The sequence below is a fragment of the Panthera tigris genome, chromosome E3, assembly GCF_018350195.1.
Source record: "Panthera tigris isolate Pti1 chromosome E3, P.tigris_Pti1_mat1.1, whole genome shotgun sequence".
Lineage (NCBI taxonomy): Eukaryota > Metazoa > Chordata > Mammalia > Carnivora > Felidae > Panthera > Panthera tigris.
Window position 1 is genome coordinate 39,279,660 of NC_056675.1, and position 27,912 is coordinate 39,307,571.

The window sequence follows — 27,912 nt, forward strand, 5'->3', positions numbered from 1 at the left end:
CCAACCGTGGGCCCCAGAAGCCTGTCTCACCCCGTTGCTCATCCAGAACCGCCCTGGACTAGACACCGGCCGCACGGGGACTCCTGCTCAGGGGCTGACGGTCTGGAGGGGAAGGGATGGGGGGGGGGTGTCTCCGTCCTGGGGCAGGGGCACCCCAGCCTACGAGGGCTGCGAAACCGCAGGCTGTGTAAGGGTCCGAGGCAGCAGAGGAACTGGAAACAGCCCATGCCAGACAGCCGGCGGTGTTGGAGGCCAGTGCAAACCCCGGGCGGCAGCAGGAAAGTGGGAGGGGTGCGGGGGGGGGGGTGCGGGAAGGGGGGGGGCGCCAGGACCCGCACCTGCCCGGTTGCGTTTTTTCTTTAGGGGATACAGCTGCACCCAACGGAAACGCCAGGGGTTAGAAAAGGCATTAATGTTGACTTATACAGACTCCCAGATAGAACAGTCTCGTTTTTGAACGAGTAGGACTTTTTGATACTGGGCTTCACGTGTGACAGGGACCCGTGCCATTCTGGACGGAGACTTTGGACCGGGATTCCTGACGGCCACTCCCCTCACTGCTCACGCCGGCGGTGTGCGTCCTCGTGATGGGTGCTGAGAACAAGCGAAAACCAGATCAGGAAGGACTCGGTTCGCTCCGGCCACGGCGGCAAGTGCGGGAGGGGTGTCTCCTAAGGGAGAGAAACTTCTCTCTCAGGATCAGCTAGCGCAGGCTTTGGAAGTCGCCTTCAAGGGAGTAACCCCCCCTCGTGCCAGCTCGCCCTTGCCCTCCGCGACATCAAGGTAGTCACCCCCAGAGATGACGCACCCACGATCCCCCAGACCACTGACACGTTTTCACACCAAATATTTCAGCGTAGTGCATTAGCTCTCATCGATTTTTATTTAGGACTCAAATGAACACTGACCAACCACATTACCAAATCCTTTATTTTCACTCCTCCCAACTTAGACTCCGCCGCAAAGCCGACGTTCGGTCGCCACACGCCAGCGTGTTTTCACTTGGCCTCACGATTCTTTGTGACACTCGTTCAGATGCTCCATTTTCCGGCCAATAACCGGCCTGCGCAAGAACGGAAGGTAAGATCATCCACACGACTTCCTCCTCTTCAGTCGTGAGCTCACTTGCTTTTGCTGAGGTGAGCCCTCTGCGAGTCAGCGCACCTCAGCGTGAAGTCGAGCAGGGCCCACTCCCGGCCTTCACGCGGCCACGGCGTCCCCGGACCAGACCCGACTTGCAGGCCCCCACGGTCAGCGGTGCTTCTCACCGATGAAATGGCTTCTAGGTGCCCAAACTAACTGGACAACCAGGGAACACGCTGTGGATTCAGCAATCCGAAGCAGGTTTTTGACAGCTGGTGCGTCTCCGAGGCACGTCACGGGTCAGCGTGTCTGCGTGACCGCGTGTCCACTGATTTTGCTTCTTCGGTCGCAAACACAGTGTTAAATTCCATGCGGCTGGGTCAAGTGAGCACGTCGGCAAGTGTGTGAGGCATTTCACCTTTAGCAGCGAATCACGTGACACCGCGCCTAACTTCAGGGCACAGTCTGACACTAACCTGATGAAGATCGCAATTCTGTTTTATGCCGGGTTATTTCTGAAGATCCACACGCTTTCCTGCCTAACTTAGACGCTGCAGGGTCAAGCGCTCGTGAGGTGTCCTTGGTGCTCCTGGCTTCACTGGGTAACTTCCCCACGCAAACGGGGCATTTGGGCGAGGACAACAGTCAAGATGTGAATCCATGTTTGAGACCGGGGGTGTGCTGGCTAATTTATTTTTTTGACCAGTGTTTAGTCTTGTGAATTTTTTCTTAATGTTTATTTTTGAGAGGGGGTGGAGAGGGACAGAGGGAGAGAGGGAGACAGAGAACCCAAAGCAGCCTCCGTGCTGTCAGCGCAGAGCCGGATGTGGGGGTCGAAGTCACAGGCTGTGAGATCATGACCTGAGCCAAAGTTGGACGCTCAACCTACTGGGACACCTAGGCAGCCCTAGTCCTATGAATTCTGAAGTCACTCTGGATTTAATAAAAATGTAAGTATCTATACAAATTAAAACTATTCCTGGTACAGAGAAAGGGCTGTGGGAAAACTCAAGGAATCTGATTAAATCTGTGGTTAAGAGCATTATATCCCAATATTCATCTCTGCTTGGATACGTGTGCTGTACGAGGCCTCTGAAAGCTTGGTAGGGCCCATGGAAACCCGCTGGGCCACCTCTGCATCTCATCCATAAATCTAAAATTATTTAGAATGAAAAGTTACAAAACCCAAATCTGGTAAATAATAAATACTAAAAGACACTATACAGGCCTTATGGCTTCAGGAAATGGATAAGAAATTTGAAAGCCTAGGATCTTCAGAATTTTCTGCAACAAGTTGCCAGGAGAAACTCAAAAAATTAAGCACCCCGCTTATAAAAGTAGGAAAAGTTGAAATACTAATTTCAATTCAGCAATTAAAACTCTGAAAAATTCATAATACAAATGCCTTACTCTTGTATTATAAATTACTTTTAAAAAACTGACGTTCTGAAGCCCTAAACGCATATAGTCCACTTCAACAAATTAATTTAATGAACTGATTCAAACTATGTTCTGTTTTCTTTTTAAGTTTTATTTAAGTAATCTCTACACCCAGTGTGGGGCTTGAACTCACGACCCCGGGATCAAGAGTCGCACAGCACACTCTTCCAACTGAGCCAGGCAGGCACCCTCAGAATAAACTTTTAAACGTTTCTAGAAAAACGGGTGATAATTCATCATGCAATTCCATAAAAATTTGGCTATTTTTAACATCAAAAGCTAATTCTAGGTAATCGAGAAGAAACAACAGAGAATATTAACAAAACGTGTTCTATTTGGGAACACCTGACATCGCACAAGAATAAATAAGAATTAAAAATGAAGGTAATAGTCACATACCTTTTAGTTCAGCAGGACAGCTCGGGAGACAACGTCAAAGTGGAAGAACCTGCGCGCTGCACGTGCACACAGAGACCGCACGCTATAGACAGAGACCCCGTGACTAAGCCATCATCTCCCTCCTGGGCTGGATTTCTTCGAGGGCCAGGTAGGGGCCTCAGAGCAGCCACAGGGACTCCTCCAGACTCACTCACCAGCAAAGAATTCCCCAGGCTCCAGAAGTTTGCAGAGGGAGCCACGCAAACAGTGCTTGGATATACCTCCAGTGGCTTACAGAAGGCGGTATTCAAAGGCCCTCAACACTCCACTGGTGACACAGACAGGCATCGTGAAGGTGCAGCCTCCTGTGCCCCATTTGGTGGCCCGCCCAGGGGAGCCCCTGGAGGCCCCTCTGGTTGAAGAGACCAGACTTGGACCCTCAGAGTTCATGTAACAAGACCGTGTTTAATGAACACCAAAGTTGCGCCACAGGAGGGCTGGGGCTGGGGGGGCAAGGGCTGCCGTGGTGTGTGTGTGTGGGGGGGGGATGAACTGTGATACTGCCTCCCGGCACCTCTCCACTCACTGGAGACTCACGCGGTCCCCCTCAGAACCTCTGAACAGTCCCACGGGGACAGCGGTGCAGGATGACTGGCCCCTTTTTACGGTTGGGGAAAATGGGTTCCAGGCAGATCCACGGGCTTGCCCGAAGCCACACAGGGCTCCTGGTCCTTCCTCCTGCGCCACGGCGGCCCGGCTCAGAGGAGACTGAACTAGGAGGGCCAGTGCCCCACAGGAGGACCAAGCAAGATGGAGACAGCAGAGGCATCACACGTGGGGACGCCAAGAGGCTGGCTGCAGCCACGTGGGGGCCAGGACCCCAGCACCTGTGGCCCAGGCTGCCAAAGCCTCCAGCATGGTTGCTTGGGTGTCTGTCTGTCTGCTCCCCCCCTCCCGCCCCCTCCCCGGGTGCCCAGGCCCTCAGGACCAGCTGAGGGAGGGCATGGGGTGGGAGGTCACTCCCCACAGCACCCCCTGGCAAGTCTGCACGTGGTCCCTACAGTCTGCAGGGCATGTGCAGAGCCAGGTGGGGCAGGGAAGTAGGGGACAGGCCGCAGCACGAGGACACCACACTGTGTACCCAAACACAGGGCTGTGAGAGGCACACAGAGGGGCATGTGGTGAAGGCGCTGTGTGGGAAGGATCTGGGGGGGGGGGGGGCCGGCAACCTGGGGCCCGTGGGGATGGACAAAGACGAGCATGCCACGCTGAGGAGTCTGGACAGGATCCTGGGGCCACTGCAGGGACCGAGGGGAGCAGAGGAGGCCCCCCCTCCCCCGCAGAGAGGAGGAAGGCTGAAGAAACCCCCAGGGGTCTGGGTTTCTCTGGACAAACCTGTGGAAATGCAGCTGGCGGGTTTGGGGTCAGTGGCAGAGGGCCCGTCCCTGGGCCGTCCTGGGCAGCCTCTCCAGTTGTGAACCCACAGAGAGGCCCCGCAGGAGCGTCAGGCTCTGAAACACGAGGACACATAACGTCCTCTCCAGCCCTGCATCATTCCGGCTCTCCCTCCCTCAGGAGGGGCCCAGATCCTGCCCTTCCCTCTTTCGCCTTGCAGCTCCTGTCCAAGAGGCGGCCACAGGAGGCTAGCACCAGAAGAGGACACTGGGTGAGAAGCCCTGGACAGTGGGAGGGGATATGGACAGGGGGCAGCCGCCAGGGCGTCTGTCTCTCCTGGGGGGCCTTCAGCAGCCCACCAGGTGGCAGCCTCAGGGCTCCGTTCAGAGCCGTGCTAACAGGCCCCAGCAGGGGGCGCCATGGACCCACACTTGCCGGAAGGTTCCTTCTGCCTTTCGGAGTCCCCACCTCCGCACCAAGGGACTAAGACTCAGGGGCTGCAAGATGTAGCCCCTTCCAGGCGTTGGGCACAGGATGCTCCACAGAGAAGCAGGGCCTGAGTCCAAGCAAGTCTGCGTAGGTCTGAGTAGGGCAAGGCTCAGCCAGCTGAGGCCCGGGCACCCCTTCCTGGCCCAGCACCAGAGCCCCAGCTGCACTCACATGCTGCCCACCACACGGAGGGGGGTTCTTCCTTTACTGCCTGCCCCATGAAGAGGGGGCCACTGCCCCACCCCCACCCCACGGTGACAGCTCCGTCCCCACGTGCGCAGGCCTGTCACTGGGTGTCGGGGTCTTGGAAGCCCCAGGCCTCCACGGCAGCGATGAGGAAGTTCTCAGAGCAGAGGGGCTGGTTGTTGAAAGTATCGCAGTGGCCAGTGCGGCCCCGGTTCAGGTCCCCATCGATGTAGAGCGCTTGGCCGCCCCCTCCACCTGTGGGATGCTGGGGTCAGCGTTTGTCCCTCTGTCCAGCACTGCCCCCTAGAGGCTCTCCTCCTGCTCCTCAGCAGCCCCGCTTGGATGGGGACCCCGCCCCAGCCCTGCCAGAGACTTCTCTAAAACCACAGGGCTGGCCTTCAGTCCCCCTGGCTGGGGCCCCCACCGTGCACCCTCCGATCCCCGCTCCCACCCCCGCACCCGCTCCAGCCCCAACAGTCCCGGCTCTCTTCCTCTGCCTGTCCCTCACGTGAGGCACCCGCCACGGCAGGGGCTTCGGTACCCCCCACGACTTCGCACCCATCTCCTGGGCTACGTGACCGAGGGCAGGGAGGAGCCCGGCCTGGAGTGCGGGGAGGCGCCCACCTACGATGAGGCAGTCGTTGCCCCCAGCCATGAACATGGACTCGGTCTTGGAGGGCAGGTTGAAGTGCCGCGCGGACAGGAAGGGCGAGAGGCGGTCGGCAGGGTCCGAGGATGTGGGGCGGCCGAGAAGGGATGGAGCGGCAGCGGCCTCCAAGGACACTGGCTTGGTCAGCTCCGGGTGTTTGATGACCACCCACTCGTAGCGCTGGACCTCAGGCTGCAGCTGAGGGCGGAAGGGCAGCGTGAGTCACAGGCACACGCCCCCCACCAGTCTTTATCGGGGCCCGGGCCGGGGAGCCGAATGCACCCAGCAGACGAGGCTCGCCTGTGCGGTCGATGGATCACAAACAAGAAGGACGTGGGGAGGCACTCTGTGGGGGGAGCACTAGGAGGAGTGGGAGGCAGGGTCTCGTGAGCAGGGCCCACAGCCGGACTCACTCACCCTGAACACGAAGCACTCTCCCGTCCCAAAGAAGCCCACTTTGCCTCCAAACTTGTTCCTCTCGCTCCAGTCTGTTGACAGGTAAGCCCCACACACCTGGGGAGAAAGGCCGGTGGTGTGAGGCTGTGCCCCACCTGCAGGAGCACCCTCGTTCAGAGCCTGCTGGCCCCCCCCCCCGTGGTGGTCACTGACAGGGGGCGCTGTTGGCGTGCCCGAGGGCAAAGGGTGGAGGTGGACAGTGGGGTGGGGAGGTCGGAGTTTGCAGGGCATGGGGCGGGCGGTGAGGGTGGGTGGGTGGCTGCCTCCGCCGTCATCAGCGTGTTTGGGATATTTCTGCTTCCCTCCTTGGCCCTCAAGCATGGGAAGGAGCCCACTTCCACACTCTGACTTTGGGCATCAACCCCAGGGACGCCCCTTACACAGAAGCTTCTGAGAGGTGACCCTGCTCGAGAATGTTCCCTAACCTCCAGCCAGCCAGCAAAGTGCCAACTCGGTCCTTGGAGGGGCTGCAGGCGGTGTGGCTGCAGGCTTTGCCCGAAGCGTCTGACAGTGAGTCACCTGCTAAAGTGCAGACGCCCAGGCTCCTCCTGGAATCCCAGACGTGGAACCCGGAACCGGGTGAGGAACCTACCACTCCCGTGGGTGCAGGTGTGGGAGCCACAGAACCAGGAGCCTCTACCGCGTGCACACGCCCCTAGGATGGGGGCGCGTAAGTTCCGACTTCCCTGGGTGCCTCAGAGCACTTAGCAGAGGACAGGGCCCTGAGAGTCGCCTGTCATGGGTGGAGGCAGGGCCCTGCTCACGGGGTATTTGTGCAGGGCTCGCTCCTTGAAGCCAGGCTCTGTGCCACCAGGCTGCTCAGCAGGGGCCTGGAGCCCCCAGGGAAGCGGGAGGCCCTGGGTGGCTGGGGGTCAGATGGAGAGGCTGGATTCACCTCTCTGTGGAGGGTGGGCTCCACTCTGCGCCCCTAAGAGAAGGAAGCCTGGGTGGAAGCTTCAGGGGGGCACCCCCACCCCTGCCCCAAGGCTCATCAGTGGCAAGGGCCTCTCCTCACCTCCTTTTGCGTGGTCTTGATGAGCAGGAGGGTGGGCTCATGTCCTTCACACTGGAAATAAAACCTGGGGCAAAGACCACACATGCCAGGCTTCCATCCCACCTCTGGCCACGGCAATCTGGCGCCCACAGCATCTGAGAAGCCCAGGCTGTCTGGGGGAGACGGGTCTGGGAACTGTGCTTCCTCATCTCCTGGGGACCAGGTGTGGTGGCCAAGGACCCGGCAGCACCCTGGCCCAGACATTTCTCAGCCAAGACGGAGCCCGGGCCTGGCAGTCTCCGGGCCGAGCAGTCAGCTGGCCAGGACCGTCAGCGTTGCTGCGATGTGGGGAAAAGCTGCATGACGGACGGCCCTCAGCGGGCACAGCCACGTGTCAGGAGCTTCAGGGAAGCAAAACCCGAGGAACCTGCTCTCGGAAAGCTCACAGGTGCCCGGGGGGGCCTGAGCCTGTGGGACACGGAGTGCACGAGGAGGCTGGACACAGCATCCTGGTGGCACCAAGTGCCCGGAGCCTTCGTGGCATCCCTGGTAGCCCAGCCTGGCTGTCCCACAGCAGGCCTCCCACGCAGCACAGAGGCAGGGACCAGGCGAACGTGTCTTTAGCTATGCTGTAACAGTCATGTGGGCTGGGACAGCTCTGCCTATATCACCTCTGCGGGGTCACCTGTGACCTGAGCCAGAAGCTCCTGAGGCGACCTGCCATCTAAGGCCGACTGGGGCCGAACCTGGCAGAGCTGCCTCGGGAGGCAGGGACACCCCGGACTCAGCTGTGGACCAGCCAGGTGGGGCTTGGGCAGCAGGGGCCCAGGGCCTACCGCCACAGGTCTTCCTGTGCTAGGATGAAGTTCCTGTGTGGGGGTTCCACCTCCCAGGGTCGTCACACCTACACAGGAGCCTGGATCGGTGCTGTGTATTCAGGGCAGCGACTCCTGAAGTCTGGGTGGCCGGGGAGTAGGAGAAGCCCAGAAAAAGGGGCTCTCAATTCTAAGGCCCCTGAGGAAAAGGCAGGTAGATCCTGGGGCCCATCCTCAGACGCTACCCACACTTCCGGGGTGTCTCCACGGCTTGCTCCGTCCTCCCGTGTGTCAGGCCCTTGGAGCCCGTGCCTCCGGCCGCTGCCAGGCTCCCGGGTGTTACCTGGTCAGGCTGTACCCGTGCTGCAGCGAGGAGAAGAGCAGGAGGGGCTGGCAGAGGGCAAAGCGCTCAGGGACCCATGACCAGATGTCTCTCATCTCCTTCACACTGACGATCTCTGAGTGGAAGTTCTCCGCGTGCACCGCCAAGTGCACAAACTGCCTGGGGAGAGTGGGGAGGGCTCAGAGTGCAGCCCTGACCACGCCCTGGCCACGCCCTGGCCACGCCCCCCGCCCAGGAGAATTGCGGAGCCTCTCGGGTGAGCTGTGCCCCAAGGGGGCTTCTCTGCTATTCCCGAGGAAACGGGACTGGGGGAATGGCGCTGAGCCCTGGAGCCCCGCTCCCATCAGCTACAGAGGGGAGAGCACTCAGCCTGGATGGGGACAGAAGCACGTCTTCTCTAACGAATGGGGACACAGAGTGAGCCAGCTCTGACAAGGCAATGCTTCAGAGCCAGCCAAGCACGGACAGGCAGCACGTCTGAGGCAGCTGAGCAGACAGACAGACAGACAGACAGCTTGAAGAGCAGCCAGGGTTTAAGGCAGCATTGCCAAACCCAGCCCCAAGAGCCAGAGAGAGCAGCTGGGCCCTGGGATAGCCAGGACGGGAGATGGAGAAAAGCCAGGAGTGAAGATGTGGTTTCCAGACCTACCTTTTAGAAAGTGAAACACTGAAAAACAGGGGGAAGCAACGGACACAGAGAAGAGGAAGAAAAATAAAACAGACAAGGACAGGTTAGTGGCAAATACTGATGGCCAGGACGAACCTGCCTTTGGCCCAGGAGAAAGGCCTCCACACCAAGGGCTCGGTCGCTCCGAGATGGTGTTGGACACCGCGGGCCCCTCCCAGCCCGGCTCCCCTGGGGCGGTACCCAGGGCAGGGGGACATACCCAGCAGCCGCAAGAGCAGCCGGCAAGGGAGCACAGACCCCAGGTGGGGGACAGAGCAGGGGCTGCTTTGAAATGACCTGAGGCAGTCAGCCGGGCCCACCGCCAGACCTTCTGACTCCACGGTCAGCATCCAGCGTCCATCTCCGCCACCGGCCTTGACCCTGAAGGCAGGACCCTCCCCGCACCTTCTGTACCCGCAGCTGCCTGAGCAGCCTGTGGCTGTAGCCAGAAGGCCCCCTCCTCACTCCCATGGCTTCCTATCCACGCAGGGCTGGCTGCCAGGAGGCAGACCAGGAGCCTGGCAGGACTAGCTCAGGCCCCAGCCCCCAGGACGCATCCCACCTACGCCCTACCCTAGTGGGCCCCTCACCTACCCAGGGGCGGGCCACACCCGAGGCCCCAAGGGGCCTGCCTACCTCTTCTGCTTGACGGTGATGCCTTTCTGCTTCAGAGCTTTCTCGTTGGCCATCTGCAGGAGCTGAATCTCCTTCCGGGAGAAGAGGCGGATGGCGAACGCTTTCTCCAGCAGCTTCTCAGGAGACACGGTCTTGGCGATATCCCTGACGAAGGTGCGAATGTCCTGCTTCACGCTGTCTGACTCGAGCGGCTGCCCAGCCCTCACCTTGTGGAAGAACTTGAGGATCGCCAGCGCCACGCGGTACAGCACCTTGTAGCCTTCCACCAGGAACACGTCGAAGACGCGGGCGAAGTGGCCGAGGGGCAGCTCCCCGAACAGCCAGCGCTGCCAGTCCGCGTAGACCTGCAGGACGTCCTCTGACACGGCCACCATCAGCTTGTGGGCCGCCTGGCAGTACTTGTTCACCAGGTCCCCAAACGTCATGCAGGAGGACTCGAAGGCCAGGAAGCTCTGATCCACCAGCTTCCGGCTGGGGTCGTTGCAGGCCAGGATGCGGCAGGCATTCTCGAAGCACTGGGCCTCGTCCGTGCTGTAGTGCAGCAGCAGGGCCACGACCGCGGGCAGGGCGGGGCAGAAGGACACGTCGGGGAACTGGTTGGCAATGCACAGCAAGATCTTGCGCACGGCATCCTCGCCCCGCGCGTTCAGGCAGTAGCTGGGCACCTGCGTGTTGTCCACAAACTCGGGCAAGGGCAGGCTGCTGCTGCTGTGCTTGCCCACGATCTTGCCCACGATGTCGCTGTATACGCTGGCGTCCGGTGTGACCGTGCGGCAGGGGATGTCCCGGATCAGGCGCTGGTACACCTTCCCCCGCAGGGCGTAGCTGCGGGCCCAGTAGCCCTGGCGAGCCAGCTGCTTCAGCTCCTGCGGCTCGGTGCAGCTCAGCTCCTTGGGGCCCAGGTCCTGCACGGCCGCGTCCATCCTGTCTCTGTCCACAAAGCAGTTGTAGCCCGGGGGATCCATGGTGCGGGGCGCCCAGCACGGGGATCCCAGGCTGCCGGGAGAGGCACGAAGCAGCTAAATCCCCCAGCCCCCTCTCCTAGGCTTTGCTGCTGACCTCTTTGCCATCCTGTACCCTGTCGGATTGAAAGTCAGGCTTAATGTACGCATAGGTTATATATTAACCATATACGACAGTTCACATTTATTTTTTTTAATTTTTTAAATGTTTTTATTTATTTTTGAGACAGAGAGAGACAAAGCATGAGCAGGGGAGGGGCAGACAGAGAGGGAGACACAGAATCCGAAGCAGGCTCCAGGCTCTGAGCTGTCAGCACAGAGCCTGATGCGGGGCTCGAACTCACAGACTGTGAGATCGTGACCTGAGCTGAAGTCGGACGCCCAACCGATTGAACCACCCAGGCGCCCCGAAAGTTCACATTTTAAAGAGCATGTTTTTATTTTCATTTCTCTATGAAGTATTAGAAGGGCTTCTACTTAAAATAAGTGGAGGGGCACCTGGGTGTCTCAGTCGGTTAAACGCCTGACTGTTGGTTTCAACTCAGGTCATGATCTCGCGGTTTGTGGGTTGGAGCCCTCCGTCAGGCTCTGTGCTGACAGCTCAGAGCCCGGAGCCGGCTTCGGATTCTGTCTCCTCCGCTCTCTGTTCCTTCCCCTGTTAGCTCTCCCTCCTGCCCTCTCTCTCTCTCTCAAAATATACAAACATTTAAAGAAAAACAAGATGAGTGGATATTTTGAGAAGTCACTATGAACTCTGGAGTAGAACTTCTTTTCATGCAGTTACTGGAGTAGATCACACAGATTCTGAGTAATGAGAGCCTAAGGCTCAGATCCCAGAAGGGCTAGGCCAGCCAGATCCTGCTGAAGACAACTCTCTGCCGGGTGTGGGCGGGCCCCCCAGCCCTCCTTCCCCCCCCAACACCGGGGCGGGGGGGCTCGCTGGACAAGAGCACCCCAGCCAGTTAAGAGCTGCCCAGTGTCTACTCCCTAAGGCTCCGGGCCTCTGCAGCTGCGCCGAGCACGGCACCACACAACTGCTCTGCCCCACCGGCCCTGGGTCAGAAGCCACAGGCCAGCCCTGAACTTTCTAGAAACGCCAGCTGAGTTTCAGGTAGGCCTTCCAGAGGAGACTTGCTGTGGGGGAGTAAACGGGAGGGCTGAGAAAGAAACAGAAGGTGTCACTGCTTCAAAATTAAGACATTTCTGGGTCCACAGGAGCCAGAAGTATCACACTGGGGGGTCTGGGGCTGTCTCTCCATTACGGGAAACTAGTGAGATCCAGGCGGACGTTGCACACAGGGAAGGTGTGCTGACACACCCAAGAGCAGCGTGTGCCCACGCACCTCAGACTAGCCTTTCCGCCTGGGACAGTACAGGGTCCAGAGACTTCATAACGGTTTGCTTCAGCAAGTTTCAGTGGATGGCCAGATCATTCCAGTTTCTCCTGCATCTGTAACATTCATCTGAAAATACAAAAAGGAAATAATACCTTAAATACGTGGAGTGGATGGGGCGCCTGGGTGGCTCAGCTGGTTAAGCGGCCGACTTCGGCTCAGGTCATGATCTCGCGGTCCGTGAGTTCGAGCCCCGCGTCGGGCTCTGTGCTGACAGCTCAGAGCCTGGAGCCCGTTTCAGATTCTGTGTCTCCCTCTCTCTGACCCTCCCCTGTTCATGCTCTGTCTCTCTCTGTCTCAAAAATAAATAAACATTAAAAAAAACAAAAAAACAAAAAACGTGGAGTGGAAATTAAAGAATTATAGCCTAAAAGCTGTATATGTGAGAAGCCCCTCGGTGCAGTGTGGTTTTTCTCACTGTGGGAAAACATATGTAGAATTACCAGGGTAACCGTCTCTGAGTCTACGTAACCGTGGCAGGAAGTGCAGTCACACTGTGCCCTCACCACCACCTGTCCCCACAACTCTTTCGTCTTCCCAGCTGAAACTCTGCCCCCAGGACGCATGGACTCCCCCTCCCCCAGCCCCTGGAGCCCACCCTTCTCCTTTCTGTCTCTACCAAGGCAACAACTCTAAGAATCTCACAGAAGTGAAATCACACACATTTGTCATTTTGTGACTAGCTTATTTCACCGAGCATACTGCCTTCAAGGTTCATCTAGGTTATTTTTTTTCAATTTTTTAAAATGTTTATTATCTATTTTTGAGAGGGAGAGAAAACAAGTGGGGGAGGGGCAGAGAGAGAGAGGGAGACACAGAATCCGAAGCAGGCTCCAGGCTCTGAGCTGTCAGCACAGAGCCCCATGAGGGGCTCGAACCCACGAACCATGAGATCATGACCTGCGCTGAAGTCAGACACTCCGACTGAGCCACACAGGCACCCCGATTCATTTACGTTTATAGCATGCATGTATCAGGATTTTTTTTTTAAGGTTATTTTTTAGAGCAGCTGCAGGTTCACAGAAAAGTTGAGAGGAAGGTACTGAGATTTCACACATACCCGCTCCCTCGTCAACACCCCCCAGGGGAGCGGGGCATCTGGTCCAGCTGAGAAACCTGCATTAAGACGTCACCATCACCTAAAATCGGCAGATTCGTGAGGGTCTGCTCCCGGTGTGCATTCTAGGAGTTTGGACAAACGTGTAACGACACATATCCTCATTACAAAATCATAGAGAGTAGTTTCACTGCCCCAAGATACCTCTGCACTCCACCTACGTGTCCTGCCCCCCCATTTACCAGAATTTCATTCCTTTTTATGGCCAAATAATACTCCATTGTGTGACCAGAACACATTGTGCTTACCCACTCATCTCTGAGTGGACACGGGCTGCGGCCACCTCCTGGCTATTCATTGTAAGTAACACTGTGAACACCGAGTGCCCGGGTCTGGTGGAGTCCCGGCTTCTGGCTCTTTTGGATACGTATCAGTTGACACTGCTATTTATTTTTTTTAATGTTTACTTATTTTTGACAGAGAGACAGAGCGACCGTGAGTGGGGGAGGGGCAGAGAGGCAGACACAGAATCTGAAGCAGGCTCCAGGCTCTAAACTGTCAGCACAGAGTCCGATGTGGGGCTTGAACCCACAAACTGTGAGATCATGACCTGAGCTGAAGTCAGATGTTTAACCCACTGAGCCACCCACGTGCCCTGACAATGCTCTTTTTTTTTTTTTAACTTGTTTTATTTTTTATTTTTTAAAATTTACATCCAAATTAGCTAGCATATAGTACAACAATGATTTCAGGAGTAGATTCCTTAATGCCCTTTACCCATTTAGCCCATCCCCCCCCACAACCCCTCCAGTAACCCTCTGTTCTCCATATTTAAGAGTCTCTTCTGTTTTGTCCTCCTCCCTGTTTTAATATTATTTTTGTTTCCCTTCCCTTGTGTTCATCTGTTTCGTCTCTTAAAGTCCTCATAGGAAGGAAGTCATAGGATATTTGTCTTTCTCTGACTAATTTCGCTTAGCGTAATACCCTCCAGTTCCATCCACGTAGCTGCATATGGCCAGATTTCATTCTTTTTGATTGCCGACCAATACTCTGTTGTACATTATACCACATCTTCTTTATCCACTCATCCATCCATGGACATTCGGGCTCTTTCCATACTTTGGCTATTGTCGATAGCGCTGCTATAAACATTGGGGTGCATGTGTCCCTTCGAAACAGCACACCTGGATCCCTTGGATAAATGCCTAGTAGTGCCATTGCTGGGTGGTAGGGTAGTACTATTTTTAGTTTTTTGAGGAACCTCCATACTGTTTTCCACAGTGGCTGCACCAGCTTGCATTCCCAGCCCCATCACTACTCTTATAGGAGCTTCCCCATAGGGAAGATTAACTAAGGTTTTGTGACAACACCCATTTACCAGGTCCCAGCGGAAGCGCCTAGTCCACAGCAGGAAACTAAGGTTTTGTGACAACACCCATTTAACACATCCCACAGCAGGACCTCATCCACAGCAGGACCCTGTGTGGGGCTGGGCTGGAGTCTCCCTGCTCAGAAGAAAGGAAGCTTTAATGGAAGCCTGGGTCCTAGGTGGGAAAGTAGCCAGGGGCACCCCCTCCTCCCCAGGCCCTGAAGGTTGGGCCTATGTGAACCCCCAGAGCCACACCCAGGCTGCACCCCACAGTCCCCATGTGCAAACTACCTATAGTTTTCGTATGTATGTATGTACTCATTCATTCAAAGTAATCTCCACACCCAGTGTGGGACGTGAACTCACAACCCCGAGATCAAGACTCTCGCGACGGAGCCAGCCAGGCGCCCCACCTGTAGGGTTTCCATCCCTCATTCTAGGCTCTGAGCCCATTACCCTCTAAAGGGGACCCCAGGCCATCCCTGTCTGCGTGAAAAGCAGCAGCTTCCTCTGGGGGCAATAAACATGTTTATGAACAGAACAAGATCCAGGCAGGACGGCACCAATCCTCATTCAACTGGCCTCACATCCGGGTTGAATATTAAACTGGAAACTCCAAAAACCATTATCGCACCTACAAAGTTCCTTCAGAAGGACCTTCAGCGAGAAGCAGACAAAGCGTTACAGCAAGTAACCCAGGGACACCCTGGATTCAGGGCCTCCGAGGCAAGGACATGTTCAGGAGACCCCGAAAGTGCTCCCTGGACCCCCACAGGCCTCCTCCTAAGGTCCCCACCCAAAAAGAGACCTTGGCATTTCTGGGGCCGGGCAAACAAGGTTTGCGGTGACATCTTCAGGCATCTGTAAGACCAGCTCCAGGGTCGTTTCCTTAGTTGTTGTTTTTAAACAAAAAAGGCAACTAATACGAAATTACAGAACAAAAATGTCAAGCCCTGTTTCAGCTATCCCCCCAACTGTCCCTGCTCTTGTACCTGAAGAGAATCACTACTCACATTTTAGTGCATATCGCGCAAAGCCCTTTCCTTAGATTGACAGATACACTCATTCACAGCCAGGCTCCACTGTTTAAGCTTGCTGCTGGGAGGGAGAAGCCAGAGGGCAGGAGACAGACCAAAAATTTTAAATCATCGGTCGAACATCACGCTCTGGAGGTCAGCTTTGGAGCTGCTGCGCCCCCTCCGCAGGGACCCCTCCCCATGCACCTGCGGCTAACCCCCTTCCCCCTCCCCACAGGAACCAGGCCACACCTGCTCCCCACGCTTCCACATCCCTTCCACGTCCCCCATCTGTACCCGGCGGTCAGGGGCAGAGAAGGGAGGCAGGAGCTAACGCAGAGACCATCCGGTTTTCGGTCAGTCAGGCCTGCCTTCCAAGTCCAGCTTTGGTGCTTGTTTGCAGGAACCTCACACAAGCCATGCCTCGTCCCCAAACGGCGGGTGCCAGTGCGAGACACGGAGCCGACGGATATGACCCACCTCGTGCAGCCCCTGCCGCTCACCCTCGGGGCTCACTGGCTGGGGTGTGAGGGCACCGTGCAGACAGGCACACCCCCACTCACTTCCCCTCATCTGTCTGTGCTCTGGCAGCCCGGGGAGGGGAGGGGAGGGGGGGGGATGGCCAGCAGGTGCCCTGGAACCCCGCCTTCCTTGGGCCTCCAGATGGGGAGGGAGGTATGCTTTTTCACCACTAACACTGCACTCGCCTAAAGGCCACCCCCCACCACTCTCGGCAGGGGAATGAGGTGGGGGCGGGGCCGGCTCTCTGAGGGGACAAGCTCCATCAGCCCTGTGGGAGGAGGCTGACCCCAGCTGCCTGCAGCTCCCTGAACTTGGAATGGAGGCAAGTATTTTGTGTGTCCTGTCCTGGGTTCCGGGCCTAGTCTGCAATTCCGGGAAAATAGAAACAATTCCACTCATCATCCTTTTAGACTCACAAGAAATGCAGACAGTGATCATCTCAGACACTGGGGACACAGCACGTCTGGGGGGTGACAGCTACTTTATTAGGGTGCCCGGGGTGGACCTCTCCCAATTTGAGCTGAAGTGACGAGAAGGAAGCAGCCGGGAGGGCAGAGGAAAGGTCACCACGCACAATGTGGAGAGCAAAGGCCCTGAGGCGGGACCAGGCTGGTGTGCTCCAGGAAGAGAAGGGCGTCCAGTATGGCCAGAGCACAGCAAGCAAGGGGAAGAGCACAGAGACATCCAGGGGCCGGATCACGCATGGGGAGGAGTCTGGATTTTCTTGTAAGGGCAGCCAGAATCGGGGAAGGGAGGCGATCCAACCCATGTGCCAATTGTTGCGAGGATTAACTAAGTCGGCTCAGAGAAAGCACTCCGCCTAGCCTGGCACGCAGGGCAGCTCAGATGTCCCTAGGGCTTCTCATTACCGCCCCACAGGGTCTCCTGGCTTGGCGCGGGCTCAGAGCCATTTGGGGAGTGACGGGGACCTGGTGGGTCAACACGCGATCGGTCCGGCAGGGGGGCCCGAGTATGGCTCCTCCTTGTGGGGTATGTTCTCCCACAGCCCCACACAAGTCCTCTGCTCTCTCTTCAGGGACAGTCCCTCCAAATGGCCTGCTTCCCCCACCCCTAGAAGCCCCTTCTTCCGGTGCTCTCACTTCCCTTTCCCTCACACACACCGGGGCTGTTTTCAGAGTTCAGGGTAGCTGTAAATAGGAAGCAAGAATTTCTTAAACGGAAATAAAACACAATTTTCAGTGGAAACGCGTGACCTCTCTTTCCCCCAAATATTATATTGCTATGTTGGTGACACTTTGGTCCAGCTCCCTTTCCTGCCGTGGTGACCACCACACCCTCGGGCCACATACACCATCCTGAGTATGCCAAGTCAAGTTCACATCAGGCTCCGGTGGATCGGCCGCACCGGGGCGGGGGGGGGGGGGGGGGGGGGGCGGCCCTTCCCACAGGCCCCCGGGGCCAGGGTGGCTGTTTTCCTGGGGAAGGAGCTCCTGTGAAGCAACACCCTCACTGGGTACACCTCATGGAGTCAAATCGACTCCGCCCTCCAGGGCACAGGAAGAGAAGGAGCCGGCCTGGGGTGGAGGAGCCCAGGCGCCCCAAACCTGTGGGCTCTGGCCTGTCGGGTACACGGTGGCCCGGTGGACAGGAGCTGGATGAGAGGGGAGAGCAGACACGGCGGGAGGGACGGCGGGGTAGGAGATGCCCAGCAGCAAGCCCCTGGCACCACCTGTTCAGGTAGGACCCATCCCACCCGGGTCCTCAGGGGCCACAGCGGCTGGCTGCCAATGGCTTCTGCTTTGCATTCCTATCTCCCTTAACCCTGACAAGTCCGCAGTGTGGGGACTGGCTCCACGTTATGGATGAGGACACCAGGCACAGAGAGGGGCCCCTGAGTCCTCCACACAAGGTGGTCCATCCCAGGTCTGTCAGCCTCCGGGGAGCTCCCAGTGACCCTGCTGTGCCCACCACCCATCTCCCACTTCAGGAGTGGACAGTCACCTGGAGGGTCAGCCCCACCCAGGCTCCCTCCTCAGCACATGCAGGGCCAGCTTCTCAGGGTCTCACTGCTGTCCCCAGACACCACCCAGGATCTGGTGAGTCATGAGACCTCTGCATTTCCCACCTCTCGGGTGGGGAACGTGATTTTCCACAACACTCGGATATGACAAACACAGATGTGCACACGAAGCCCAGGTGATTCCATCGTAACCACTCACTGACACTGGGTGCTGTGCCTTCCTCCCAGGCCGTGCCTCCCAGGGGTCCGGCACACCATGGCTCCCCTCATCCCAAATTTTTATTCATTTGACAAACTTGTGTTGACATGACTCTTCTGTGCCATGAGAGGCCACGCGGGGCAATGGGAGATGACCGAGGCAAGGTGTAGACTTCACACGAGCACAGCAGCAGGGGCGATGGTACCCCGAGTGTACAAAGATGGGGAGTCAGCCAGGTGCAGGAATGGGGACGGGCACATGGGGCAGACTGAGGCAGGTGGTGGTGAGTGGCCAGGGCTGGGATAAGAGGGGGCTGGCCGATGGCCCTGCGTGCCACCCGCACTAGGAGACTGGACATCACCCCATGCAAGGGGGACCTCTAGGAGAGTCTCAGCAGCAGGTGGCATGATCAGAGCCACTTTTCTTTTTTTAAACATTTATTCATTTTTGAGAGTGAGAGAGACAGAGCACGAGCAGAGAGGGGCAGAGAGAGGGAGACACAGAATCCGAAGCAGCTCCAGGCTCCGAGCTGTCAGCACAGAACCCGACGTGGGGCTCTAACTCACGGACCGTGAGATGGTGACGGGAGCTAAAGTTGGACCTTAACTGACTGAGCCACCCAGGCGCCCCAGAGCCACTTTTTTTTTTTTTTTAAGTTTATTCATTCTGAGAGAGCGAGCGAGCATGCGCACACTCAAGGGCAGGGGAGGGGCAGAGAGTGAGAGAGAGAATCCCGAGCAGGCTCCACCCTGTCAGCACAGGGCCCGACACAGGGCTCGATTCCATGAACGTGAGATCATGACCTGAGCTGAAACCAATAGTCAGACATTTAACCAACTAAGCCACCTAGGTGCCCGATCGGATCCACAGGCTGGGAAAAAAAAAACCCTGGTGGCTGAGAAAGGAGGGCAGAGTCCAGAGAAGAGGCATGAGAAGGAGTGGGATAAGGCCAGCCCCTGAGTGGACCCAACACACTTCCACCAGAAGAGGTGACCCAAGGCAGACACCCAAGCCAAGGACAGAGAACCTGGCCCAAGGCAGGGGTGAGTTGGCAGAGCAGAGGGAAGTAGGCACTCACCAGGATTCTGACCCCCACCCCCCCCCGCCACCGCAGAACAGCTCAGGCTGCCAGGGCTGGGCCTGCTGGGCCTTAGTCACCGTGCACAGGACAGGGCGGCTGGTGTCACAGCTGTGTCTCAGCTCTTCCTCCACAGCCTGAGCAATCCCACATCTGTTCAGGGAGCGGGACCAGGAAACAAAGGACGGAGAAGGAGGAGGCTGTAGCCCCAGCTGTGTGTGCATGCGCGTGCACGGATGCCCTGAGTCCCAGGAGAGAAGGGACGGCAGGACAGGGAGGGAGAGGCAGTGACGTGCTTGGTTCTGGGCCTGCGGAGCTCCATGCGACAGGGAACTGCTCCCCTTCCCAGGCAGTGCCCCCGAGTGGAGTTCAGAGCTTTCCTCATCTCTAGGTGGCCCCTCAGCCTTAGAGATCATCATTCCCTCTCAAGGTGGCACCTGCAGAAAGGCCAGGGTGCAGCAGAACCAGGAGCCCCTCGACACGTTCTTGGCACCAGAGCCGGGCACGCAGAGGTGACACCGTCCCTCTCCATCCCCCCCAGGGTGTCTGGACCAGAAAGACAGAACCATCACGGGACGTGTTTACTGCCTGAGGCTGAGATGCCCCGAGTGCAGAGGCCACCGGGCCAGGCAGGGAAGACAAGCTGCGTGGGAGGCGAAGCGGAGCCTCCGGGGAAGGAAGAGGGAAGGAGGTGGGGGGTCACGACATGTCCCCGAGGCTGTCTGGCTCACACAACCCAAAGGGGCAGGGATAGGCCTGGGCACTGGAGCAGGCCTGGAGTGGGGCATATTCCAAGGTGGGCGATGACCACCGTCTCCCACTACTCTGGAACATTCTTCTCAAGTGTGAGTCAAATCTGACTTCTTCACAAGGTCCAGTCCTCCCACCCATCTGTCGGGAGGGCAGGAAATGCCCTGCTCCCCACCAGGAATCTGCCAGAGGCCACGGGGACAAAACTGCAGGACACTGTCTGGAACCTGGGTGGGGCACACTCATCTTCCCATCTTCGCCCTCAGCTGTAGGAGGACTCCCGATCGTGCAGATGGCTGGTGGTGACGGCGTGGTCCACTGGGGAAATGATGGCCACCGACCCCCCACATTCCCTTACTGTGCTGCCCCGCATTCACCCACCCGACTCCAGTCTCTTCTTGCTCTGGAACTTGTCTGTGACACACAACACCCAACTCGTCACCCTCTCCCCGAATGTCCTTCTGGCCAGAGGGGACTCCCCCCTGACCTTAACCCCTCTGTCTGGGCTCTCCCCGGACCCTGCCCCCCTCCATCTGGGTTAGACATGGCCCCCCCCCCCCCCCCCCCCCCGCTCAATCTGGGCTCTCCCAGGACCCTCTATCTGGGCTCTCCCCAAACCCCACCCCCTTCTGTTTGGGCTCTCCCCGGACCCCACCCCCCTCTATCAGGGCTCTCCCTGGACTCTGTCCCCTCTATCTAGGCTCTCTGGACCCTGCCCCCCTTCTATCTGGGCTCTCCCAGGACGTAGTCCTCCTCTATCTGGGCTCTCCCAGGACCCTGCCCACCCGCACTCATCCCAGCTCAAAGCCTTCGCTGCAGGGCATCAGAGGGCAGAGTAGGCACTCTTGGCTTGATGATCCCCAACTTTAGAAGCCTTTACATCTCTAACGCTTCATCCACATCTTGGTCGGCCCTGAAACGGCTCCACCCAGAGATGGTGTGTCACCAGCACCCAACTCTCGGAACCCCACCCAAGCGCTCTTTACTGTCCCCCCCGGCCCCACACGTCGTGACTCCATCTCCCCTCACCCAGCAGCCCCTCTTCGATCTACTTCCTCGCCCACTCAGCCTAGACCTGCCCGCCGAGCTCCTGGTGCGCTCTCTCAGGCTCCAGGCACACCTACAGGAGGAGTCGGCCCTGCACACCATCCGTAGAGGGAAAAGATGATGCTGCCCTGGTCACGGCCCTCAGAGCCGCCGGCCGGCACCCTCTTACCCTCCACACTAGCCGACAGCTGCACACTGCCTGTGGCCCTCGCCCTCCCGCTGTCCCTCCTCTCCACCTGACTCTGCATCCCGCACCTTGGCCCTGGATCTCACCTCCTGGGCACCCCAAGCCACCTGCCTCCTTAGCGCCCCCTCTCTGCTTTAAGAGCCCCTATGCAGCTCCAGCTCCGTCTCCTCTTCTTTCCCTCCCAGTCAGGCTTCTGGAGAGAGCAGGGTGCACCCATTTCCCACCCCTCCCTTCTCGCAAGGACACCCTTGGGCTCTTATCTCCCTGAAGCAGGCGCGGGGGACCCCACTGTTCTGATCTCTCCTCTCCCTCCTGTGTCCGTCCGCTCCCCTCTCAGCTCCCGCTATCGTTCCTCCCCTTGTCTCTTAAATGTGGCTTTCACAGGGGTCCACGCTCCTCTCAGCCTGAAATCGTCTTGTGAGCTCAAGTCCTGTGACTCCAACTGCTTTCCTAAGCGTCTCTACCGCTGTTGAGCAACTCGCAACTCACCTCTGGACGGCAGCGGAAAGCCTCCCCGGCCGCACCCTCCCGCGGGACCCAGCCCGGCGCACGCGCCCCATTGAGAAGGGGACCAGGCAGGACACACCGACCTGCTTCCCGCCTCTGCCCGAATGCCCCCTCCTTCACGGGCTTTCTCTGACCTCCCCGGCAGGGCCGAGGGCGCCCTCACTGAACTCAACCCCCTCCTGGCATTGGCACGCTGTTGTGATGACCTACCTGCTTATGAGTCCAGCTCTTCTAATACACGGTGATTTTTGAACCTGAGTACCTCACACCACACCCAGCGTCCCCAGGAAGGAGGAAACAAGAGAAAGCAACATGGAGACTCAGAAAAATCCCAAACTGCTTTAGCCCAAGAAGAAAATTTAATTCTAAATAACAAGAGGGAGCATTTGCCAACTTGTACGCGTGTGACCTTCCCAGCAGGCATGTTCGCACAACAGGAGAGCGGGCTGTGCTCTGTCGCAGCCCGGAGACACAACACAGGGATTTTTCAAATATTAATGGCAACTGGCATATTGCACAATGACCGCCGGGCGGCCAGTGACTGGGGAACTTGATAGTGGGCGCTTTGCTGCTGGCACACAACAAAGGGCACGTGCCAGGTACAAGGGGTGTGACCATTCACGAGGCGTCGATCTTAGCACAGCTGGCTGGCCTGTCTGCCTGTCTCCAGGCAGAAGTTCAAATGCAGGTCTTACAAATGGCATCTGAGCCTGCGGCATGGGACAAGGAACAGGTCCCTGTTGGCCACTCAAAACAGTTCCCTGTGTCCCTGGGGGGCAAAACACCTTTCCCCCAGCCTGGTCTGGTCTGCCCACAGGCAGGGGCTGAGGTTCGAATGGGGCTCTGTTAATTCAGGATCTTTACCTTCTGAGCAAAACAGGGTTCTCCCAACAGGTCTGGGAAAACACCCCCAGGGCACATGGTAAATACGCTAGCAGCACAGAGTGAGAAGCAGAAGAGAGCCCCGCCCCCGTCAGCAGCATCAGAACGCTGACTGGTCTGAATTCCAAACACGGTGCCTGGGACAGGTGTGCCTTAGACGGCTGGCCCACAGAGCAGGTACTCAGCAAGTATTTTTAGACCTGACAACAAAGCTGGGGCAAGAGGGAGTCCTGCAGCTACAATGATTTAAATAGGTATTGAAAACACTTCCTGGGCGCCAGACTACCCAATGCTAGAATACAAAGATGCAAATTTTCAGCGAGCTTCTGCCTGTGGGACCACGAGAACAGACTGACCACACCAACCCAAGCACAGGCGTGAGGAGAGGAAAGCACAGAGAGTCTGGGACCTCAGCTGGGTCCTGAAGGATGAGGCAGCCCTGGCCCAGGAAGCAGCAGCAACAGCACAGGCACAGGACAGGGCCTTGGAACACAGCCGCTGCGGAGCCAGTGAACCCCTCAGCTGTTGAAGAGGGCCGGGCAGGGATCGTCACTCACAGCGTGGATGACAAGACAGTTCTACAGACCAGCCATACAGGCTCCAAGAAGCCAAAGGGCCCAAGAACGAGGCCTGGGGTTCACTGGGAGGCACCTGCTCCCCTGTGCTGGACAGCGAGGGGTGGGCCAGCCCGGAAAGGCGGGACGAATTAAGTCATAAACCTGGATCCTTCTAAGGCCGGCAGCTCTACCAAGATACGAAGGCTAGAAGGATCCTTGTTGGAAAAGCAATCACTGAAAATGACTAGAGAATGCTGGCAAAATGAGACAAGCAAAGGCTAAAGGGGCAGAGAGGTGAGGTGAGCTTTTGGCGGGAGCAGCCAAGGAGCTCCATCTAGAACACTAACAGTAAGGCACTGATTGGTGACAGAATCACCCACAGGTAAACGACAACCCTCACTGCGAGGGGTACCCAATTAAAAGCGTGTAACGATTAGGCAGACACAGTTTCAGATGATGGGAAACAAGCCAAGCCGTGCATAGTGTGTTCCCGATCATCTGTAAAAGGAGAGGGCACGTTTGGGTGGGATGGAGGGAGAGCCCATGAGTGCTCGCACGTGACCTCTGCCAGCAGATCCTTGTGCAATACCCAGGGGAGACTGATAAGGTCCCACAGCCAGGCAGTGGGGGACAGAGCTGACAGGACACAACGAGATCTTGTCTCCGGTGCCCTAAGTGAAGAGCATGTTCCGTCAGAGGCAAAGATAATGGCTAACAGCCCCCTGTGCATTTATCCAAAGGCCAGCCCAGCCCTGGGGGGGGCCTACGCCTCCAGCCCTGTGGGGCCACATGACTCCTGAGGGCAGGTAGGGGCTCCTTTTGCAACACTGGCCTTTCCCCACCCTCTCCCCCTCAGCCCCCAGGTGTGGGAGGCAGCACCATACACATGCTCTCTGCATCCTCAACAGAGTCTTTCCCAAGTCCCGCTTGCTGCCAATGCTGATGTAACACACAGAAACCGGGGTCCCAGAAGGACAGCAGGGGGACCCTGAGACTTCTGTAACTTTGAATGCATCTCTGGATCTGAAAAACACTTTCTTCAGCATTCTTCATGGTTAGAAAAAGTGTTTTTCAGAGATCTAACTGTAAAGAATGCTCCAAGAGGACCAACCCTTGGTCTAGAGAGAAACGAGTCTTTTGAGATGAGTGACAATCTGGAAGTTTCCCAAAAGGCAACTAAACACCAGGAAGGCCCTTGGAATCAATCATCTGACTTTGCACCTCTAGACTCTCACATTTTGCTGAGATCATTCGTTCGTTATAACTAACAAACTGGGGCTCTGTGACAAATAAAAAGCCCACTATCCTGCCCCCAGGCCCCAAAAGGCAAGCGGTTATTGATTAGACTTCCATTGTCACCTCCCCGCTGCTGTATGAGAAAACACCAGCTGTCTCCAGACTTCCTTCTTCTCTTGCTTACTCCACACACTCTCCTGGTGAGGCCCACCCCAGTCCACGTGGCTTCAGCACCATCGGAAGGAGTCCCCAAAACGCGGTCGAGCCCAGGACGTTCTCCCTGGCTCTAGATCCACATATACCCACCTGCCACCGGGAAGCCTTACTTACTGGGAAGTTCAGCATCTGCAAACTCAATGTCATTGCCTGCCCCCAAGCCAGCCTCCTTCCGGCACCCTCTGCCTGTGTCATGGCAATGGCAAATGCTGTCACCCAATCTTGGGAGTATTCCCTACACCTCCTTTCTCCCTGACCCTCCCCAGCCCTGAAGCCACTTGTCCCAGGGGCCCACTCTCCTTTCTGTCCCCCACCACTCTTCCTCTGTGCTGGGCCTACGTTTCAACAGGTGGGCAGCTTCCAACTCCGTGCCACCCGTCGCCAACCCACCATGGACATCGACGCTCGGTCACCCCTGGAGGACACAATCTGATCAGTCACACACAACCCCAAGATATCCTGGTGGCTTCCCACTGCTCTCAGGGTAAAATTCACACTTGGGCCTGGAACTCAAGGCCTCTTCCGACCTGCCACCAGCCTCGCTTTCTCTGGCCTCACCTTCCTCTCTTCGCTCCACCTACTGGAGTCCCCACCACCCTTCTTGCAACAGCAGGTTGCGAAGTAGCTGTGCCCTTGTGACTTTAGGCAGGCATACGCTGCCCCCTCGCCCGGAAGGCCCTTTCCCTCATGTGGCCTTGCCACATCCATCATCTCCATCATCTCCTCGTTCTCCAAAACGTAGCTCACGTCCTTCTCCAGAGTCCCTACCAAAGGCCAGCAGGAGGCTACCCCTCTCTTTCCATCGCAAACCCCAGTCCACCTCTGGTGGCACGCTGGCCACCCAAACGTGTAGCCACAGAATATGGGCACACGGCCTCCTCAGGTGAAGTACGACTTCGGTAAACCTGTGCTGAAAGCTTAATGAAAGTTACCAAATGAAGAAATTCAAGTGGATTCTTCATAAAATGCCCTGGTGGTTTTTTTTTGTTTTTTTTTTTTTTTGGTCTGTTTGTTTCCTTTGATATTATCTCCATTTGCAAAGTGACACTTGAAACAGCCACTGAAGCTGCTGCTTTGAATCGGAAAGGGCTTCTTTCTTCCACAAGCGGAGTTGTCATAACAGGAAAGGTATGCCTCAGCAGGTAAAACATTGAACAGGGTGAATGTTAAGTGCTTTTTTATAACCTGCTTCATTGTTCTTATGTACTTTAAAGCAGAAACCATCTCAAAGCAAACACTTAAATCCGTCTTCTGAGGCTGGCTCAGACGGTAACGAGAATTAGGAGCAACACAGTGTGCCCAAGGTCACTCGACCTGCCGGACAGTCCTGGCAGCAGTGGTCAGTGTAAGCCCACGAGGCCCACCTGCACGGGAACTTGCGGATTCAGGGGGGTGAAGTTTACGACTGTTATGAGAAGCCTGCCTAGATGGCGTCTGCGTTTCCCCGAAGGTCACCCTTAACCCACACGAAAACTAGTTTTAGCACCTCGGTTCACTTCACAGCCTTTCAGAGAGACCCCCCCCCCCACCCGCCCCCCGGCCCATTCCATGCCAGACAATAGGGGACCAAAGATGAATGTGACATGGCCCTCGCCCTGTCCACGGGGAGAGACAGGCTTTAAACAGAGCACTTGCCATCCGATAAGCACTTCGGGTAAAGGCTTTATCTGAGGGCTGAGAAGATTAGATGAAGGCCGACCTCCAGCATGAAAGGAAGTGCACATGGGGGTCATACCACTGGCCAGAGAGAACTGTTAAACCTTTGTGAGATTTCTTCATCTCTTCTTATCTGGGGTGGTTTCTCCCAGACTGGATCCCCTAAAATGAACAGACCTTGCAAGGTGGTCTCCAAGACAGTGAAGCAAATGTTTACAAGCAGCTGCTACGTGCCAGGGACAGAGAGGGAAGATGGAAACCTCGCTCTCCAGTGGAGGAAACAAGCTACATCTGCCAAATAAAGGGCTGTTTTATTTTTTCTGCATTTGCCTGGAAGTCCCTGCCGACTCCAGAGCAAACATACATCAAAATAACAAAAACCACCTTGGACTGCCTCTATTGGCCCTAGAAAGGCAGACAGACTCCTGGCTAGGAATCGGAAGCTGGGGAAACACGGAAATGGCAGCATCACAGCCACGAGGCCCACGCCACCTGAGCACGCAGCTAACCTAACAGTCTACCTGTGCCTCCCCCCAGCTCAGGTGGCTCTTAGACAACCTTTGGCCTTTAATGTCAGGCCAACGAGTGGCAATCCAGGAGACCCAAAGCGACCCTTTCTGCACTGAGTGAGGTCATCAATGAAAACCTCTTGCCAAGCCACCAGCACCCCTGCCCAAAAAAAACCATGACCAGGTGCAGCCTATCCCCGCCCTCCAGCTGTGCTTACTCAAGGCTCAGGAAAGCACAGCGCCCGGGGCCCTGTGGAAATGCTTCCTTTGGCCGGCAAGGCCTGCAGGACAGCTGCCGCCTGGCACAGCAGCCCGGCCAGCCGAGGGCTCCGAGGCTGGGTAGACACACCAGTGGCAGGTGGGCGGACGTGTCATCCTGGGGCAAACCGAGGGCCCAGAGGAAATCACTTGCAGGTCTTCAAGGGCAGAACGTTATCAGAGAATCTGCTGCAATTTCGAGTCCAGAAGAGGACTTCCTACCCCCGCAGAGCCGGAAAGTGCCCGGAGAAAAGCCTGACACAGAACAGCTCTTTCCGACGCTTTGCCCCGGGCCGGCCACCCACCCCGCGGCTGATTGGGGGGGGGGGGGGGGGGCGCCGGCCCTGCCCCCCGAGGTGGGGGTCCGGCGGGGCCGAGGTCGGCCCCGGTCCCGCATCGCCCGCATCGCGCCCTGCCCGGCGCTCGGTCCGCGGGGTCCGGCAGGGGATGGCGGGCACCGCCAGGCGGACGGCCGCGGGCCCGAGAAGCGCGGGTTCCGGACCCCCGACCTGAGCCGCGGCCGGCCCCCGCGCCCCGCCTGGGACGGAGGCCCAGAAGCCCGGCACCACCTCCCCTCCCTCAGCACTCCCCTTCCACCGTGACAGGCGGAGAACCGGCCCCGTGCCGGGCCGTCACGCCCCCCGCCCGCCGCGCCGGCCGCGCACCCACCTCCGCCCGCCGCGCCGCTTCTCCTCAGCTCTCTGTGCGACTGAGCGCGGGCCGTTCTGCGCACGCGCGCATGCGGCCCCGCCCCCGCCGAGCACGCGCCGCCGGCTGCCCACCCCGGGCGCCTGCGGGTCTCGGCCGCAGCGGGCTCTGGGCATGCGCGCTGGCGCCCCGCCGCGGGGCAGCGGGAGCTTGCGGCCGCCAGAGTCGGGTCCCGGCACAGGGGAGCGTGGGCTCGTGAGCCGAGTGGGCGTGGGATGTGGGGTCCAGCCAAACGCAAGGTTGGGGGCGTCCGGAGCCGGGGCTGCCAGCCAGAGCCGCCGTCCGGCCGG

The 27,912-nt window shown here is 57.7% G+C and overlaps 1 protein-coding gene across 3 annotated transcripts; it reads right to left on the reverse strand.

Annotated features, from left to right (window-relative positions):
• Positions 1-1,906: 1,906 nt before the first annotated feature.
• TBC1D24 (TBC1 domain family member 24) lies at positions 1,907-27,632 on the reverse strand. Of its 3 annotated transcripts, none has more exons than XM_042971212.1 (8): positions 27,584-27,632; positions 11,837-11,956; positions 9,532-10,609; positions 8,229-8,387; positions 7,092-7,155; positions 6,038-6,133; positions 5,596-5,818; positions 1,907-5,226 (listed from the first exon to the last, which is right to left on the reverse strand). In XM_042971212.1, exons 3-8 carry the CDS (start codon positions 10,494-10,496, stop codon positions 5,072-5,074), a joined length of 1,662 nt encoding a protein of 553 aa, XP_042827146.1. In that variant the 5' UTR covers positions 10,497-10,609; positions 11,837-11,956; positions 27,584-27,632; the 3' UTR covers positions 1,907-5,071. The 3 variants fall into 3 exon arrangements, with proteins under 3 accessions (XP_042827146.1, XP_042827147.1, XP_042827145.1); XM_042971213.1 differs by lacking the exon at positions 27,584-27,632 and adding an exon at positions 13,027-13,418; XM_042971211.1 differs by lacking the exon at positions 27,584-27,632 and adding an exon at positions 12,948-13,418.
• Between the last annotated feature and the right edge of the window lie 280 nt (positions 27,633-27,912).

What these genes read in the sequence shown, in the direction of transcription:
- TBC1D24 (XM_042971212.1), bottom strand. Translation starts at nt 10,496, where the DNA reads ATGGATCCCCCGGGCTACAACTGCTTTGTGGACAGAGACAGGATGGAC. An exon ending in ATCACCGTCAAGCAGAAGAG is followed by an intron (nt 8,388 to 9,531) that starts GTAGGCAGGCCC and finishes CACTCTCCCCAG; the next exon opens with GCAGTTTGTGCACTTGGCGG. An exon ending in CAACGACTGCCTCATCGTAG is followed by an intron (nt 5,227 to 5,595) that starts GTGGGCGCCTCC and finishes AGCATCCCACAG; the next exon opens with GTGGAGGGGGCGGCCAAGCG.